The sequence below is a fragment of the Electrophorus electricus genome, chromosome 12 (assembly GCF_041902795.1).
Source record: "Electrophorus electricus isolate QZ-2024a chromosome 12, ASM4190279v1, whole genome shotgun sequence".
In the NCBI taxonomy this organism is placed as follows: Eukaryota; Metazoa; Chordata; class Actinopteri; order Gymnotiformes; family Gymnotidae; genus Electrophorus; species Electrophorus electricus.
The window spans coordinates 4,930,928-4,949,865 of NC_137508.1; the positions used below are offsets into that span (position 1 = coordinate 4,930,928).

An 18,938-nucleotide genomic window follows, 5' to 3' on the forward strand; every position below is an offset into this window, starting at 1 on the left:
GAAGCTGCAAAGGTGGTTTATGTGTGTTCTGGGATATTATTTGAAGTTATAGCTGCATATTGTTAATGCATAAAATTATTATATGATTTCTTACCAATAGCTCAATTAATGTCCACTGAAAAAAATTCTTAGAAGCTTATTTATTTACTTGTTTATTAACACTGCTTTGTGAACTTATCCAGGTGTCTCACTTGTCAACACTTTGAGTACAACAGGTGTCGGGTGCATGTGTGATACTGGCAAATGGTTGGTCTTTTATGGCACCATATCTTGTAAAAAAATATGTAATTCTAATCCTTAAGTGCTATCATGCTGAATATTTCCAAACTTCCCTTAGTATAATAACTAAGCAAACAATAATTAATTGAAATTCTAGATTGAATTTTTTTTCTGGAGTCCACCAACATGAGAAAATTCAGAACCAATATTCAGTTGTACTGTAACAGATATATAGCATTTATTATCCCTCAGTCAATGTAAAAAGAAGTTTTTATTGACAACTCTGACTCTTGGACTCAGTCAAATTATGTGGTAAAGCATTCAACATAAGCAACCTGGCCTCAATACCTCTAAAGGCTTGTATCTGAAAGAGACCTGTGCCTGAAACTTTCCCTTATATTACTGTGAAAAGATATGTCACTGAGTATAATGTGAAACATATCAGAAGGAATTTAGTTTATGTTGCATGAAACTACACTATCAGAGTGTAATCTTTTTTACAAGGCTGAAAGTGAGAGTGTAGGTTGTATGTTTTATGTACATCTGCCAAAAATGGTGTCAAATTAGTTGCCAGTAATGCCCCTTGAAAAACACCATCAAAATGTTTAATACCAGGGCGAAACTCTTGGGGTGTGTGTGTGTGTGTGTGTGTGTGTGTGTGTGTGTGTGTGTGTGTGTGTGTGTGTGTGTGTGTGTGTGTGTGTGTGTGTGTTTGTGTAAAGCCCAAGCTGAAAGCTTTCTTTCAGGCAACATCGCCTCCACAGTACTTCATGGTACACAGAGTTCACCATTGTTCCCAGCCCATCACTATTGGAGACAGACAGCCTGGGAGGCAGCAGGCAGGGCAAGAGGAGTGAGGCAGGGAGGGCTGAAGAGGGAAGAACAGAGGGGGTGGGACTTGGCTCTTTTTTGATCACTCCAGCGTTCACTAAATAGGCACAAAAGGGGAGCCTCGATTGCTCTGCTTGTCTGCTGTGGGTCACTGCGACCATTCATTTACCCTATGGGAACCCCAACACTGCTGATCCTCAAACACTCAACTCTGAATTCGAAGACAAGGAGGGCTTACTAAGCAATGAGCAGACATCAGTCATTTATAAGGTCAACCTGTTAATTTTATTTATTCATCTATTCATTCATTAAAAGGTGGTTATGTCCAACCATTTTCAGCACAATCAAACGCTGGTTAGGCTTCTGTCTTCTAATGACAATTTTTACAGCAATTTAAGTTCAGATTTACATTTTATATTTTAAAATTTTGGGTATTTGGGCATTGGAAACAAACTGTATAAAAGCACCCTCTCAAAAAAGGAAAACAAAACAAAACAAAAGAATGCAGGAGTAATATGATGAATAATGCTACTGATGAATATGATGAATTATGCTACTGCAAATAACTGTATTAGTCTTATCTACACCATACAAAACTGCAATGCAAATGTCATCTTGGTTTTCCAGGACAGATCTGATCATATTCTCTTAGTCTAAAGCTTCTTACTCCCTAAAAGTTTCACTGATACAGGGTAATACTTTGAAACTTGACTTGTCTTAGTCGCCATGATAAATTGACTCGGTTTGTGACAATATGCACGAGCTGAATACACATTTCTCTTGAAAAGTTGCAATATTCAAGTAGCTGTGGATTGAATGCTAATGGGGTGAGTGCAGCTGTCACATGGGAGATCCACAAATGAATTGTGTCAATGGTGACCCCACAGCGCCTCCATAGAGATCTTTTTCAGATGATAGGTCTGTGTAGTGAAAAGATCCTGTGTGCATTCCTGCACATAGCCCACACATCCAACACAGCATGATAAACCTCATGGCTGGTAATTTGTCTCATTTGCCCCAGCTTAACATTTGGCAATAGAAAAAAGGATACTGACTTTCATTCTTTTTGGTTCTTTAAAATAGTAATATACTAAGCTGTACATGAATGAATTTTCAAGAGTAGACTAAAACTTAAGATTTTACTTAGCATGTTTTGAGATTCCTGGAATTGCATGCTGATAATTATTGCATATTTACACTGTAATAATTGTGTATTTTAAATATGCTTGTATCTATTTTTTTTAGCTGATTACTTATAGGATATGATAAATATTGGGACATCAGAGCAGCTCATTTGTCTGTCAGATACATTCTCCAGTGACAGCATTTGCATATACACGAGTAGCAAATCGCTATATAACAAGATACCAAGTGCATAACCATAAAAACAAGTTTGTAATGAATTAAACACTTTGTGCAAGTTAAATGGCACTCTAAACAATTTCTAATAGGATTAAACAATAGAGCAAATAGAAAACAATGAAACACTTTAGTATAAAGACTTAGGTTGAAATGTTTGGTTGTTCTGTGTTTTGTTCAACAGAAAATGTTCAGTGTTGGGAGTCTTCACATTAGAACCTGAACCATCAAGGAATGATACTATGAGCTAGTAACAGGTTCTAAGCTTCCACATTATAACTTGTAATTTATGTCATCTTTTCATAATAAGGGCATGTCTTTAGACACAATACAATGGGAAGAAAGGAATATTAATATCTACACATCACTCATGGTGCCTTATTTCACTGTTTATAAGAAAGGATGTGAACCTTTGGGTGGATGTGTGTCTTTGAGTGAGACACAATAGTGCAACACTGTTGACATAGCTCAGCTACTGCTGTTGTCCCAGCATTGGTATAATTCTTTGATCAGTTTTTTTTTTAAATGTAGACATACTTTACATGTTTATATGGTTAAATCCATAACCACAAATTCCATTCCAAAACCCTTCAGGTGCAGTTTTTAAATATGTTTAGGTCCGGTGTAGTATGAGCTCAAAGCTTTAGGCCTTTGGCAGAGCTTGTGTTTGATCAACAAAGGGAGCTGATGAATTAGTTTTTTCATGAACCAGAAACAATATTCTTCAAATGCATTGAACTGGTTTCATCTGGACCAGTGAACCTAGCTGTAACTTGTCCACAAAAATATATTTATTTAGGGTAAATTCATAATTATTTTCTGACTCAACATTTCTGTATGTGGGTGAATAAAAGCAAGGACAACAGTCATCACATCTCACAGAGTATCTGACATCTCTCTTAAAACTTTAACTGCACATGTAGATGTTGTACTAACTACAAATCCCATGTCATCTCTATGGTGTCCCAAAGGCTAGTGGCTAATGTGCAGCCTTATTTGGAATATAAGGAGGCAAACAGCTAGCACAGAAGTAAGAACAAGCAAGAATTTTATGCAATTAGAAACTACCCACAGCACTGGGTAGTTGAGATATACTTTCAGGCTTATGTCAACTTGTGATCACAAGGTATCTATCCAAGAAAAGGATCTGTGATGGGATGAAGTGGCAGAAGGGAGGAAAGGATCAGACAAATAAGGTTTATGGAAACTAAAACAGCCCTCTTATCTCGCAGAGGACGTGCTTGACTCTATATGTCTGCCTCCGAGCTCACTGATCTTCTTTCTGCTGGGCTTACCCATCTAAAGGAAGGCTGGAGGACAGACAAGCAAGTCAACTTCTGTTGAATTCAGATTTGATTCTGTTAGAATTCTGATAAATAAAACCTTATATATATATATATATATATATATATATATATATATATATATATATATATATATATATAAAACACAGTACTGTAACGCATGGTGGCCCGAGTGACGCACAGACTCCACTGACTGGAACGAACATTTATTTACATTTAACAATTTAACATGAAACACTAATGGCACTCACAAAAATCACTACAAACAAGAAACGATTAACATTAAACTTGTACGGTGAACACGAATACAATGAACATTGACTATGTTACATCCACATGTTACATCAACAATAACCAACACCTTGAACTCTTTGCCATGGGTGTATATACATTTAGACAGATGAGGTGCAGGTGTGTGCAGGTGTGGTTACAAACAAAACAGCCCTCCCACTGTACATGGCGGGCTCAACCACATGACTCGGGGGAGGCGAGCGTTCCATGACAAATACATTTAGTAAATATTCAGTATATATGTGTCTGAAAAAGCTTTAGTATGTTGCACAGTTCATGATCAAGACACTGATCATCGAAAATAAAATATATCAAACTAATGTTATATGCAACTGATTTTACAGTTGAACCAAACACTGAATGACATCAATTGGTCAGATCAATTTGAGGACAACTAAAATTTATTGCTTGAGATTTCTATATGCCGACATATTCTCCCTGGAAGCCTATCGAATCAGTTCATAATAAAGTTCTCAGTATATGTAGCTACAGATGTTCTGTTCTTGATGAAGAAGTTCCTATTATTAAATGCATAATAGTCAGCAAGGGATTTAAATGCCTTTTGCAGATTACTTGGTCAACAGCTACTTTGCCAAATTATTTGGAATTAACTGCACATCCAAATAATCCTTTGTGATGAAGTGAGTGCAGGCCTTCACCACCCTTGTTAACTCTGACTCTAAGTGTCTGCTCTTTGTTTGGGAACACTGATGGCCCCACACTGGCTGCTCAGCTTATGACACAGCTCTGTTATCAGTAAAGATACCAGCTGCCGCTCTCCTTCCATCCCAAAAATATGCTGTATAAATACCGGATCTGGGCTTGGCCACACTGCTGGAACACTGCAGTACAATACATGTGACAAATAGGATAAGAGGAGCAATGTGGAAAATAGTGTGCTCTCAAATTCCATTACATGCAACAGATGTGATAAGTAAAAAAAAAAACAAGTTTGTTAGACTATGACACTGTCTCTTTGTAGTAGGATGTATGTTATGAATGAAGGATATACATTAAAAAAGGAGTGACTGAGCTTGAGCATCATGCTCTGAAGCAGAGGCAGGGCTAATGAACAATACTTTCAAATTTCCTGATGATTGTGTGATAAGAAGAGCCTCCATGTCCAAAAGATAAACAGAGCATCAGCCAAAGCTGCAGAATTCCAGCCTACTGAGGGGGAGTTGTGGTGAACCCATGACCTCATGCTGACCAGAGCCTGCATTTCATCATAATGACATCACACAGCTCCAACGAGAGCCAACATGTCTGTGCTGAAGAGCAGTAGAGTGAAACAACAGGAGGTGATTTTAAAATAGTGAACACCATTAAAAATGATTTTGATCACAGATTGAAACTTTTTAATTACTGTGAATTGCTAAATTATGAAAATGACTAAAGGAAGTTGACATTAAAACAAGCCTAAAAACTTAAAATAAAGTCTTTAGGCAGATATCACAGATAATAGGCAGGGTCCTGAATCACTACTCTGTCATTACTTCCCACTCTGCTTGGCATCCAGTATTTTTTTCCTATACCACCCTTTCCTAGTAAATATTTTACACAGGACATTTTTCAAAACATTCTAGTTATGACTCTTAATTCATTATTATTATGATATTGGAAATTATTGCCAAAAGTATCATAAAACAAAATGCTAAAAGCATTTTAATTGGTTTATTCTGATATTTTCCAAATTGTGCTTCTTGAACAGGACTCCTGCAGAAATCACTAATAGCATTTTTTTTTTGGTGAAGCTTATCTAACACAAGAAGGGGTCAGACAGAGTGTCAAGTAAGTGCTGCAGTCTAGGCAGACACATGTATGCAGAAAAGTGAATCACAATTCCCAGAAAAATATTTGTCGCTTTTATACTGCATCAGCAGAGCAAAGGCTGAAAACAAGCTGGAGTACATGGATCAGTGCCAGGCAACTGTGAGCAGAGCAAGAGCACTAAGCACCCTGCCAAAGCATGATGTATCAAATTGGGCTGAAGTGTGTGTGTGTGTGTGTGTGTGTGTGTGTGTGTGTGTGTGTGTGTGTGTGTGTGTGTGTGTGTGTGTGTGTGTGTGTGTGTGTGTTTGTTTGAGAGTTTGGAGGGAGCTCAGAAGTTATAAGGCAAAAGACAGGAGTAGACAGGTCTACATGACTTGATCATTGGGAATTGTACAACTGTAATGTTTAGCATCTAATCTTTCTCACAGACACTTGATAAACCTGCTGTGAGTGAAGCATGGAAAGGAGATCTTCTTCAAAGAGAGGTTTGCCTGTACCTGTAGTATACTCTGAGAGAAAGTAACAAGTGGAAGTGAACAGGGGGATTGTTTTCTGAATTGGCATTTGTTGTCTCTAGTTCAACAATGACAGCAACAGAAACAGAAGCAGAGGTCAGCAGAGATTGAGAGGCTCAATAAAAGGATTCTATTGCTCAAAGCAACAAACTGGAGGTAGATTTGCAAACAGCTGTGGGTTTGAAGGCTCAGAAAACTGTTTGCTTGTAGCTGGCTCTGCCTATTTGGCAGAGGAAAGAAATCTGATTTAACTCTCACCCCACCCCCCACTTCACAGTGCTCTCTCTGTTTCTTTCAGTGAGACATTCTGATACTAACCAATCCATCAGTTGCAACAGAAACCTAAAAAAAACTGTTTCTAAATATTTTGTTTACATTTGCATTGTTTGTGATCAACAAAATAAAAACTTTACCCATTTTTAAAAGTGTGGTAGTATACATATTTTCAAAATTAAGTACAGTCAAATATATTATCTTCCAGATTTGATGGCAATATGGCATTCACATTTAATCATTCACATTTAGTCATTTGCACATTCCAGACCAACTAAAAAAAATATTCAAACAGAACAAGGCATAGTGATAAAGTTACAAAGAGAATCTAAAACTAGCCTAAATAGAATATAGATTAATTGAATGAAAGTAGAACTTTGGATACACAAACATTTAATTATCTCTTTAATGTGACTAAAATTACTTTATGATTTCTTGCATGTGGCTTTAAAGTCAGGTTTCTGTGCTGTCAGGTTTACATTTAGTAAATTTAATACATTTAGTAAAGGGTTGCAGACACTGGTCATCCTCTTTGGTGATGCTTTGTAAGGCCTGCAATATAAAGTTTCATGCTGATCTCAAGAGCTATATGCATTCAGTCTCCACTATTGTCTTTAGTTAGTAAAGTTCATGCTCAATGAAATTTATTTCAGGTGACTGATTTGGCCAATCAATAATATTCCACATTTTGGCCTTGAAAGACCAAAAACATAAATGGCTGTAACTGCTTTAATAGTATGTTTCAATATTGTGATGATCTGGTTAACATATTGGTACTCATATCCCAAAGGCAATGCTGAAGCATCAATGCATATATGCAACTACACTGTTTTTACTCTTTGATTGTTGTTTATAATCCACATTGCTTTTCTCATGGTATTTGTTCCATGTGCCCATTGCCCTTCTTGCTCCAGACAGCACTACACATTTACATTAAGATATTGCCAGTGTATCATTGGCATTATCATCAGCTTTCTGAATGTTTACAGTACTTAGACATCAGCTCACATGGTTCCAAACATTATGCAGTATTAGCTTGATTCCTTCCAAATATGTTTCCAGAAATAGATAACAGTTTTTCAGTTTCGATAGAGATTAGGTAAAGTAGTATATTTAAGAGAACTTCCTACTAACCTTGCACAGTTCCCTTCAAGGTACATGAAAAGTTGGATGGTGAAAAGGTCTTTAAAGGAAATCTCAAATAAAGTGAATGAAAGCAAGAAGTGGACATTGCTTCTTGCTTTCATGCTTTCAAGTGAATGCTATTCCATACAATTAAAAGTTCTGGACCCAATTATGTTAGTGGTAGTTGAAAGAGCTGGCCTTTTGCCAGGGCCATAACAAATGATCTGTTGCCAATATCCTTCTGACCACATCTCTGCACATAAATACAACACAACACAGCACGCACGCACACACACACACATACACACACACACACACACACACACACACACACACACCACGTGCGCGTGTGCAAGTCTAAGTGCTTTCTGGTTAACAAACCACGGTCAGATGGCTGGTGTTCTTTTCCAGATTCAAGGCTAATGCTCTCTCATGCTAGCTTGACCCTGAAGCCGACTCCAATAGTCAGGAAACTGTCCTGCCACCCTTATGCTTTCAGTGAGCCATCAAGTGGGAGTGGAAGTTCAAGCATACCCCCATGCACACTGCCCTAGCCACCAGTACATCCCCTCCAGTGCTGCTCGCCTCTCATCAAGTGGGCCTACACCTCCCTGGGGACCAGTCATCTAAGTGGAACAGCTGGACAGCTACTGGCAGCCTGCTACTTGTGGCCCTCCATGCAGCAGGACATGGCCAAGCTCAAGGCTTCCTGCATGATATGCACCCAATGCAAGACCTGCGATCTACTCCCACTGATCAGCTGCTCCTGCTGCCCACTCCAGACAGGTCATGGACATAGGGATGTAGTGGACGACTTCGTCAGTGATCTCCTGGCATCCAAAGGTAACACCATCATTCTCTCTGTAGTTAACCACTTTTCCAAAGTTTGGCACCCAGGCAGGATTCAATTAGTACTCGCATCAATCATGCTCACAACCAGTTCCCCCACTCACAATCACCCAGTTATCGATCATTGCCTTCGAATGTTCAAAGTCACCTCTCCTCCTATTCTACGTAACAGGAGCCATAGCGCAGCACTTCTCATTTAGCCTGTTCCAGTCTAATGTTAAGCACGATTAACATTAACAAACACATATCGGTTTACAGCTAGGTTTTCCTGTAGCTAAATAAAATGATTTTGCTTTTGCCTCCACTGCTTGCATCTCACTTCTGTGTCTCAAAATGTCACACTCATGCGCATAACCACAAGATAACAAAATACCTCATTCATTATATTGCATTGCTGTGGTTTGTCACTGTCCAAATATCCTTGCATAACACTTGAATCTGCTAGATGTGATGACAATTATTATATTAAGGTATTCGTCTTGAATTAATGTTGTAGATTTATATGTAGGGAGCCATATAAGGCCAAACAGAACAATTTTTGGTTGTGTTCAATTTGATCAGTGATAGTTACTCATAGTTATACAGGGGCAAAGCACTGATTTTCTTGGGTACTGCGTGGGTACTACTCCTCTGGAATTCCCACTGGTTGTCAACAGCCCAGCATTCAGAGGACTCTCAGGCCTATGTGGGACCCATGACACTGGAACACTGCTCCACCATGACTGGACCAGAGTCTCACAGATCAGCAAGCTTAGTGAAATGATCAGCAGTGCTGAAGACTTTGGGTAATGGGGATGGCATTGTTCGCAAGCCCTTTACAATGTAGGCCAAAATAAGTGTCATTTTTGTTGCTGACTGTGAATGCTTATGGACCCTGACAATAAATCCGAACAACACTGTGAAAGGACATTGAAAGAAAGTTAGTTAGTGTTATTATATGTTTACTGAAGCAAAGATTTTCAGGTTATGTATGCCAACTGTATCGAGGAATGCAGGCATCTGAACAACTTACCATATGAACCAAAACCCAGAAATTGGAAAATGTAATTAAAACATCTTAGTACCTTTACAAACATTGTATTGTCAGCCTGCCTTGTAGTTCTGGAACATTTATTATAGGAACATTAGACACATTGCTGTAATGTATTTGATTAAACTCAAACCAGGTGTGTTGAAACAAGAAAAATAGAACCAAACAAAACAAAATGCTTTGTGAAAACAGAACCAGGTGTTTTATTTACAAGGTTAAATCCCAGAACTGATACTACAGTGCTGATCATAGATCAATTCTTACATTTCATTTCCTTACAAAGTCAGTGAGATGGCTGAATCCAGTGCAGCTTTTCCAGACACCACTCATTATAAAGCCTACCGTAGATGCACAAATAGATCCTAGAATACATTGTAAAACATTGTCATCTCTTTAAAGAGGAAAAACTAAATTTTATATACAAGATTATTTTCTCTTAATCATCTTTTTACATAGATATTTCACATCATTGCAAAATAAAACTTTTAGAAAGAACTATCAGAAATATGTCTATTGTCACAACCCAATGAGAAATAATAATGCTACTACATGCTAATACATCTCTTTGTATAGCACAATTTCTACAGCTTGATCTTCAGTTTATTTGATAGGCTGTCTACAGGCATTAGTACAGCAGAACATTAATGATCCCATATGACAGTTTACTGGACTGTCAGTGCTATCTAAACCTCCAATCGCATCCCACTATGCATCTTAGTCTGGCTAGGACAACTACCTATAAATATACATTATTTACTTATAACAGGTGATTGTACGTAAATCCCAGATTCTTGTTTTGTTTAATTCCTTTGTGCTTTTGTTATTCAGTTTATTAAAGTTTCTGCTTTAGCATGCACTACTGTCTCAAAATCAAATAATAAATTGCACTGCAGGTTCGTCTTAAGTCTATTATATAAACCATTTGAATAAAATTTTTTAAAAAGTACCCATAAAGAGGAAAAAACAAGCACAGTGTACAATCGCTGTCTGAATTTAAAGCACTGGCTGATTTGATCTAAGAATATCATTGATACATTGAAGTCAACAGATTAAGAGAACAAAACACAGTTTTCAGGAGAACACAATTAAAACTGCACACACACACTTTGTATTGTCAAAAGGCTAGTTCTTTATTCATTACTGCATCTCTTTTCTCTCCTGACCATGACCAGATCCTGCACATTTTTGGCTGGTGAGAAACTTACAGATTTAACAAGCTCATCCACAAAGGAAAAAGGACAGTTCACTGAGTTGCAGTGCTGTGCAGATAAAAAAAAAACCACACACACACTGCTCCCATCTTGATGAAAAGGGAGGGATGCCGATAACAGAAAAATAGTTCATGTTTACCTTAAAGAAACCCTTAAAAGTAGTTAGGTCAGTCCATAATGACTTTTACCAATCAAAATTCAGTTTAATTCTGTCCAAAGACTAGCAAAATCTATTTTTTCATAGACAGTACATACAGTATGGAACTCAGAAACTAAATCTTTATAATGTATTGAAAACACTATGTACCAATAATAATGTTCAACATAGTTTGTGTTCTCTCTGGTTTTGTGTGTATGCTTGTATATATATATGTATGTGTATGTGCATGTTTTAAGCTCTGCTCAGAAATAGATTTCTGGAGTTACCATTCTTTAATCCTTCTTTCACTTACAGCATACCAAATTCATTTTCAGAAAGCCAATAACTTCATCTCACTCTCCTTGAAACACCTGCTCACACTCAGATACACTCTTATGAGTAATAAGGCTTGAGGAGTTTCAGAATAAAGATTTCATCTTCACTAGAGACATCACTTTCAGTACAGTGTTTGGTACTAGCCTGTTTGATGATTGCAACCTTAATGATACTTCAGAATATAATGCTGCTTAGTGATTCATTAACTTCTCTGTTCAGCATCACTCCTTATCTCATTTGTTCAAATATCCTGTGGGTGATAAATTTGTTCACCCGAGAACAAATGCTGGCCAACGAACAAAGCTATGAAGATAGAACTCAGGTAAGACACACATCACATCTATGAACTGTAATAGACAGTTCCATTCATATGCAATTCAGATACAGTAACATATTACAAACAGGAATGCAGTCATCCAATAGCATAATTGTTTTTAACAGCTAGTGTTATGGGAGAATGACAGTGTTTTGTTGGTAGAAATAAAATTCTTTTGAAACATAAAATAATTCAAAGCCCAAAAACAAGTTAACAAACAAACAATTTTTTAATGCAAAGGTCTCTTTATCCAAAGATTATTAAACAACACTGGAATTCTACACTTTTGTGATGCTGCTTTACCTGAGACAGACATAAACCATTTTGGGCACTTTATGAAGTTGTTTACATTCCACTGTCCATGTCAGTTCAGGCAATTATACATCCAGTACCAGTAATAGAAAGAATCATGACCAGTGTGCACCATCATTAATAAGGCCTTCTGCAAGGATTAGGTAAGGTGCTACATGGGTCACCAATCTGTACTATTTCTGGATTTTACATGACATTCTTTGTTTTGTAATCAACGACTGAAGACATTACAAATCATTCACCCTCTTTTTAATTCTAGCGCTGATGAAACAAACAATTCACCTACTTCTGCTATGGTGACATTTATTAATGAGCCCCAGATAGCCAAGGGACAGACCAAACACAAACCTGAACTTGCCTACTGAATAGTTAGCTCACCTTAATGACTACAACCTTATGATATATTTTGAATAGAAGTTCTGGATTAACTCTTAAAATAACTGACTTAGCAGGTTTGACAACTCAGAAATTAAGCAAATGATGATGTTCCAGAATATCTATGTTGTAAAATGCAGTGAAGGTTTGTGAGAAATAGCAATTGAATGATTCTATAAATTGATGTACACAAGCTTTGGACACTTACCAAGAGAAAAACTAAAATATCCCAGCTTTAGGATGGCCACTCATCCCGTTTATTTAATTAGGATTTAGCAATACATTCATGGAGAAGGAAAGAGCATAACATAAATATGCATTTGTAAAGTAATTAAGTCTTGCTCGGACAACCAAAGAGACTTGCTATTTCACAGTGTAGGCAGTCTGATTGTAAGAGGAAATTTACAGGGATATCTTAATGCATTTGAGGCACTGAAAAACACCAATGTTGAATTAACCTTTACAGTGTACAACTGGATGCCTATGGAGAGCTTTAAAGACTTTATTGTATTGCAAAAAAGAATTGGACAGTTTATTTCTCAGAGCATGTCCAATCTGAGGAAGGCTTAAACTGTATTCAGGCAACTGATCTCAGAACAGATGGCTTTATATCTTCTATTGTAAAGAATGGAAGGGTGTAGCGATTGTTTGCGGTGAATCTTTCCATCTCACTCATCTCTTCTACAGTGCAGTGATCCCACTAAATTCCAGGAACATTTTACTTTCTATTCATAAAAAGAAACATTTCCAAGCAAACCCTGATGAAGTAAGTTTCATGTCCTTCCCCTAATTAAATGGCAGTTTGACCACGACAACACTAAAAGCTGCATGTATCCATAAAGGTTGCTTTATGCCATGCAGCAATATTTCTTCCACCAGGACTCAGAGAGCGTCCTCATCTTATTGGGTGTGCGCTTTGCTATCCTCTGCTGCTGCATGTCCATGTGTTGGATGCTAGCCAATATGGCTGCATCAAACACCTCTTTCAGGTTCTTCTGGGTAAGCGCTGAGCACTCCATGTAGGACACGGCATGCACCTCCTCAGCACACGCACAAGCTTCCTGCAGTTCCACTGGCTGCTCTTTGTACTTGGCCAGCTGAATGAGAACCTTGACATCCTGGCGGAGGTCAGCCTGGGTTCCCACAAGAAGTATGGGGGCTCGTGGGCAGTGCCGTCGGATCTCTGGGACCCACTTCTCCCGTACATTCTGGAAGGAGGAGGGTGTGACAACACTGAAGCACAGCAGGAAGACATCAGCGTTGGTGTAGCACAGAGGCCGCAGCCTGTCAAACTCATCCTGTCCAGGAGAAGATGATGTTTAAGGATAAATTTCACGGGAAGAGTTGACACTTACATTGTCTCTTCTTAACACACGTGGGTTCAATCAGATATAGAAAAGCAAAATTTGAGATAGTTAAATGAACTAAACTCTGTGGGTATGCATTTAACACTGCTAATTGTATTACATCCAAACTCAGAGGAACATCCAAGGTTCTTTAACAATCCATGAGTAGGATTTGTAATTGAGCTAGTTTGCTTTACAATGCAAATGACATGTTAAGAAGTGTTTATGTTAATTAATTAATTACTACATATTACTAATTAATTACTGCATGAGTATGGTAAAGAATTTTTATCCTCTAAATGAGGATAATTTAGGGATTAAATTTGAGGATTTCCTTTATGGAATTACATTATTAGGAAGATAATGATTACAACAAATAAAGCTTGGTGATACACTTTCAAATAGATTTGCCTCCAACTTCAATCAGTAGGGTTATCTACAGAAATGTGTCTTTAATCCTTTCAAGTGGCAGGTTGCAAAAACAAAAGTGGAAAGTTAATTCCATATCTTGACTTTATCTGGACCTATGACATCAGCAAGCAACAAGTGAGATAAAGTCTAGCATACCAAAGCAAAACTATGTTGTTCATTAACATAGTTTGCCATCACTTTCACTCTTCCATATGTGCTCTGAACTGGAACCAGTTCATATGCCAAAACTAATTTCCTCTCAGATCTGTTATCTGGGTATTTCCCACCACAAGATAAAAAATAATGCATTTTTAAAAATAAGTTCATTACTGTGGTTGCAGTAATAGATAGAAGTGAATTTTGTAATAATATTAAAAGGCAGATGTATTTATTTACTTTTAAAACAGTAAATCAAAAGACAATTTTGAATTAAAAATGCAGGCTTACCCACTGTCAGAGAAAGGTAGCTGAAGATCATCAGATCTTTTAGCCTAAACTATACTTAATAAATGTTACTTGCACTGAATTCAGCAGTATTCATTCTTCAGTCCCAGCCAAAATGAAAGTTTCTTGACCAGATAGAAGTGCCAAAATGACCAAAATGAGAGCTAATTCTCTCTTTTGGTCTAGACAGAACTGCTGCTCCCCAGCCCTCTTGGCTTGCTTGCCTATTGACTCTTTCTCCAGCCAGCTCAGCTCCTCGAAAACACAACTGGTCTCACGTTTCCACTGACTAGCCCCAGCTGTGCCTCAACTAAAACTAGGTCTCTTTTTTTTCCTGGATCTGGACTAATTCATCACAATTAGAGAGCTTCCCATTTGCAGTTCCCTAGAGCTGCTTCCTCCCTCCCACACAACGAGAGACATGGTACATATTTGACTGGATAACCTCAATTCTACCATTTCCCCGGGATGAAGCTTGAGCGTAAACACTCGGCCTGGACAGCAAACGTTTGCTAAACTTTACCAGACATCCTTATCATGAATCAGCTAAACAAACTGAACCACCCCTTACAACTGACAATAAGTAAGCTTTGCAGAACTTATTTTTAGTGTCTAATTTGAACATAGTTTATGGTCACATTTTGAATTTCTCTTCATATTTAGAGAAAAACAGCTGTATTAGAAGTTTAAAACGATGAAATCAAAGCTAGAGTCAGCAGGTTTGCCTAAACAGTGCGTCATATATTTACAATATGTCAGAGGCAGGGACCACAGAGATAGGAGCTTGCTGTCTTCAAAGTGTATGAGGTGATCTGTTTTATTCAGTACTGCACTAACCTGGCCTGCAGTGTCACAGAGCTGCAGTTTTACAGGCTTGCCATCAACAGCTACTACCGCTGCAAAGGAATACACATCCAAGTTAGAGACCCCGTTCCTTCGGACTTCGCATTTGTAGCTAATTTGTGGTGTGTGGACTGTGATAATACTTCATGGATTAGAAATCTCCCGGAGTTTTCAGGTCATACATATACTGATCAAATTAATACCTGTTCCCATTAAAATGTCATAATTCCATTGTAGGTTTAAATAAATATACTATGTTTATGGAATATTTAAAGGTTCATTAAATATATAAAGTTTTGCAAGAACATTTCGAAATCAAATGAATTCTGGTAATACTGTAGTCAAAATAAAATCTAACTGTGTTAGTAGGGTGCATAAATACCAAACTTATTCAATATCCTTATACGTTACCTGAAAAATTGTCAAAAGCTGTCGGGACATACTCCGTGGGATATCCATTGGTAGTGTAACTGATTATTAGACTAGTTTTACCAACAGCACCGTCGCCCACGAGTACACATTTCACCTTGCGCTCTGCCGCGGACGCGAAACGGGTCTTTTTGCATAAATTCCTACTACGAAATCTTCTTGGCGGTACCGGTGGGACTGTTGTGCCTGTAACAGGTTTATACTCTCCAACACCCTGCGGAGGCATCGCTGTGAAGTGAGCGCCTAATCCTAATCTCGCCAATCCATTTCTTTCATTGGATCCAGTGTTGTTTCAATAAAGACAAAAATAAAGGCTATACAAAGATTTATTCTGATTAAATCGAACAAAGGGGTCTTTGGGATACCAACACATTTGCGCTCAGTTTTCGTGAGAAGATACAGGTCCACTCCTCCTCTCTTTGCTCATATGAACCAGCCCCATTGCTGTACTCCAGCAGTATGACATCATCTAACGAGAGAACGGAGATTTCAATTTTATCCAGGCCACTGGAACACCCATCAGCATCGGAAAAAATGAAATTGGATTGTTTTTGGGGGGCTGGGGCCAGTGGTACGACACCAATGAACTCATCCCTTTGTAGACCTGTGACTTGTGATGAATTTGATTTGGTCGAATGTTTGTTTGTGTATTTTAGTTTAATGTGTCATATTTCGTGTATTCAACTTCGAAAGGTATTTTCTTTGTTTGCTTAAAATTTATTACGCTATCTATGCTATCTGCATATTTGTAATCGTAGGCATATAATTATACAACTTTTTCAGCAGTGCCAGGACAAATTCCATCTATATAACAAAAGACTGCCAAAAAGTGATCGTGTTTCTGATTGCAATACTCCTTACAGTTATCAATTGGTTACAAAATAGCTCAATAAGGCCATCTAGTGGACATATGGTCAGCCAACTCACTGTGAACAAGAAAAAGATACAGTGATCGCATATGCTAATTGATGTCTGCGTTTTGAATTGATATTCGCTTGTTTTCTCTTCATTTAAATAGCCTAGGTTTAACAAGTAATTACTTATTTGATTGTTTGTTTAGGCACTTTAGCTAAATGCTGTAAATGTAAAATGTATGCTTTGTACATAGAGTGAATAATATCAACCAAGATCGCCCTTATAGTTTTGCCACTGGATAAAAGTGTAAACGTAAATGTGTAGAATATATTTAGTTTTCGTAGGTTTCCATTGTTTCGCTTTTTAAAAATCGCTATTACCGAGGTTTGTGACTGGGAATGTAACTGCGCCGGTTACTTGTTGTCACGTTTCCTGTTTTACCGGAACATTATTGTGGACGCACGTAGGAAAGCACATTGCGTCAAAAAATGGTTACTGCCTATTGAAAGTGTTATGGTTCATTATGGCTGGGAATATTCCTAAATCTGAAAGAGAAACCGGAGTGATATTGGGCTTCTTAGAAGAAGCTGAGGCATGGCAACTTCTTAGCGCTCAGTTTCCTAGTAAAGTTGGAGGAAAGCCAGCTTGGTTGAGCCAACAGAATTTACCAACGCTCCCTGAGATAGAGTGCGAGAAGTGCCAGACTCCACTGGTGTTTCTTTTACAGGTTTACGCACCACTTGTCGGATATGAACGAAGTTTCCATAGGACATTGTACGTGTTTTGTTGCAAGACTCCAGCTTGCTACACTCGAAATGACAGCAGGTGCTTTAAAGGTAATGTGATTTTGGAAGGGAAACATGCCAGGCTGCATGACGTTTTCCAATTTTACAGTCGTATTAATCCCTACGTTATTACTGTAATCCTGTGAGTAAATGTCGTGAACATGGATTCTTTCTCAGTGTACAGGAGTCAGTTACGCAGGGAAAATGAGTTTTACTCTTTTAATCCACCTCCTGACGAGAAGCCAGCGGACCCTGGGGATGAACATCGCATTCTTAGCACTGGAGTCAAACTTTGCTACCTTTGTGGCTGCCCTGGACAAAAAGCTTGCTCCCGCTGTCATTTAGTGACCTACTGCAGCAAAGAGCACCAGGTTATAGATTGGAAACAACGACACAAGAAGGAATGCTGTGATGAAGGTGGTTACATGTGAAAGATTTAGACTTTAGAAAGATATATTTAAATCAAATTTGAATATCCAATTGTACTTTACAAAGATAGTAACCCCAGTTAACACTGATCATTTACCTTTTCTTATTTTTGACTAGCAGCTTCTGTGGCTTCAGAGATTCTGAATTCATTTGTGTTTCCTGAGAGGGAGCTGGTTACAGAGCCCGAGAAACTCCCTGTAAAGCATGAAGAGTTATGTGCCTCAAACAGTTCAGAGCAAGTGAATTATACTTCAGGTTAATTTTTTAAATAATTTCAATATTCTTAGATCAGTGTTCAGAAATGTTTCATGAGAAGACATTTTGGTTACTGTGGTGATGTTTCTCAGATTTGGAGGAAAAAGAGTTGGAGAGCATGGCTTTCCATGAAACCCGTGACAGTAAAGTGTTTTTGAAGTTTAAGAAATGTATAGCTACAGAGCCACATCAGGTTAGTGGCCAATTATTGGTTTACCATGACATACCCTTTGATTTGCTGTAATATGCTTTTATAGTTTATCAATAAGAAAAATACAAAAACTGCATAACCTGCTACATCAAATAACAGGATGTTTAATTCACTGATTTGTTTTATGTTTTTTTTAAAAAGGTCTTACGTTATTGTAGAGAGGGGTCTCCACTTTGGTTGTCATCTGAACATGTGCCCATTAAAGCAGAAGTCCCAAAATGCCCATGTGGTGCCGAAAGAACCTTTGAATTTCAGGTAATTGGAAATTAGTTAACATTCACTACAAAAGGTAATCGTAAGTCATTGTACCTTTTATTTTATGTAATGATAAAAACAGCACCATGCATTTATTTCAGATCATGCCTCAGTTGCTTAATCACTTGAAGGTGGACCGGAAAGATGCGAGCATAGATTGGGGAACACTGGTCATCTACACATGTACTGACAGCTGTGATCAAGGCAACAAATATTCCCCCGAGTTTATCTGGAAACAAGACTTTTCAGAGGATCGGGTCCTTTAACTTTACGCTACTATAATGAGAATGTGCTCTTCAATGTTTACTCTATCTGCATGGATAAGATTAGTTTCAATGGATTTATTAATTGCTGATATAAAAAAAAATAAATATCTACCACTCTCATTGCAGAATGAAGTCACTCTGAACAGAGGGT

The 18,938-nt window shown here is 37.8% G+C and overlaps 2 protein-coding genes across 4 annotated transcripts; one reads left to right on the top strand and one right to left on the bottom strand.

The window, feature by feature from the left end:
* Positions 1-11,781: 11,781 nt before the first annotated feature.
* On the bottom strand, positions 11,782-16,172 carry rhoua (ras homolog family member Ua). Of its 2 annotated transcripts, none has more exons than XM_027017590.3 (3): positions 15,714-16,172; positions 15,297-15,355; positions 11,782-13,466 (listed from the first exon to the last, which is right to left on the bottom strand). In XM_027017590.3, exons 1-3 carry the CDS (start codon positions 15,955-15,957, stop codon positions 13,107-13,109), a joined length of 663 nt encoding a protein of 220 aa, XP_026873391.2. In that variant the 5' UTR covers positions 15,958-16,172; the 3' UTR covers positions 11,782-13,106. The 2 variants fall into 2 exon arrangements, with proteins under 2 accessions (XP_026873391.2, XP_026873390.2); XM_027017589.3 differs by having other exon boundaries at positions 11,782-13,556; positions 15,714-16,168.
* Positions 16,173-16,955: 783 nt separating this feature from the next.
* Positions 16,956-18,930, top strand: pdcd2 (programmed cell death 2). 2 transcript variants are annotated; one of them, XM_027017582.3, is made up of 6 exons: positions 16,956-17,422; positions 17,549-17,788; positions 17,918-18,055; positions 18,148-18,248; positions 18,408-18,521; positions 18,623-18,930. In XM_027017582.3, exons 1-6 carry the CDS (start codon positions 17,110-17,112, stop codon positions 18,785-18,787), a joined length of 1,071 nt encoding a protein of 356 aa, XP_026873383.1. In that variant the 5' UTR covers positions 16,956-17,109; the 3' UTR covers positions 18,788-18,930. The 2 variants fall into 2 exon arrangements, with proteins under 2 accessions (XP_026873383.1, XP_026873384.1); XM_027017583.3 differs by having other exon boundaries at positions 17,921-18,055; positions 18,623-18,907.
* Positions 18,931-18,938: the final 8 nt, after the last annotated feature.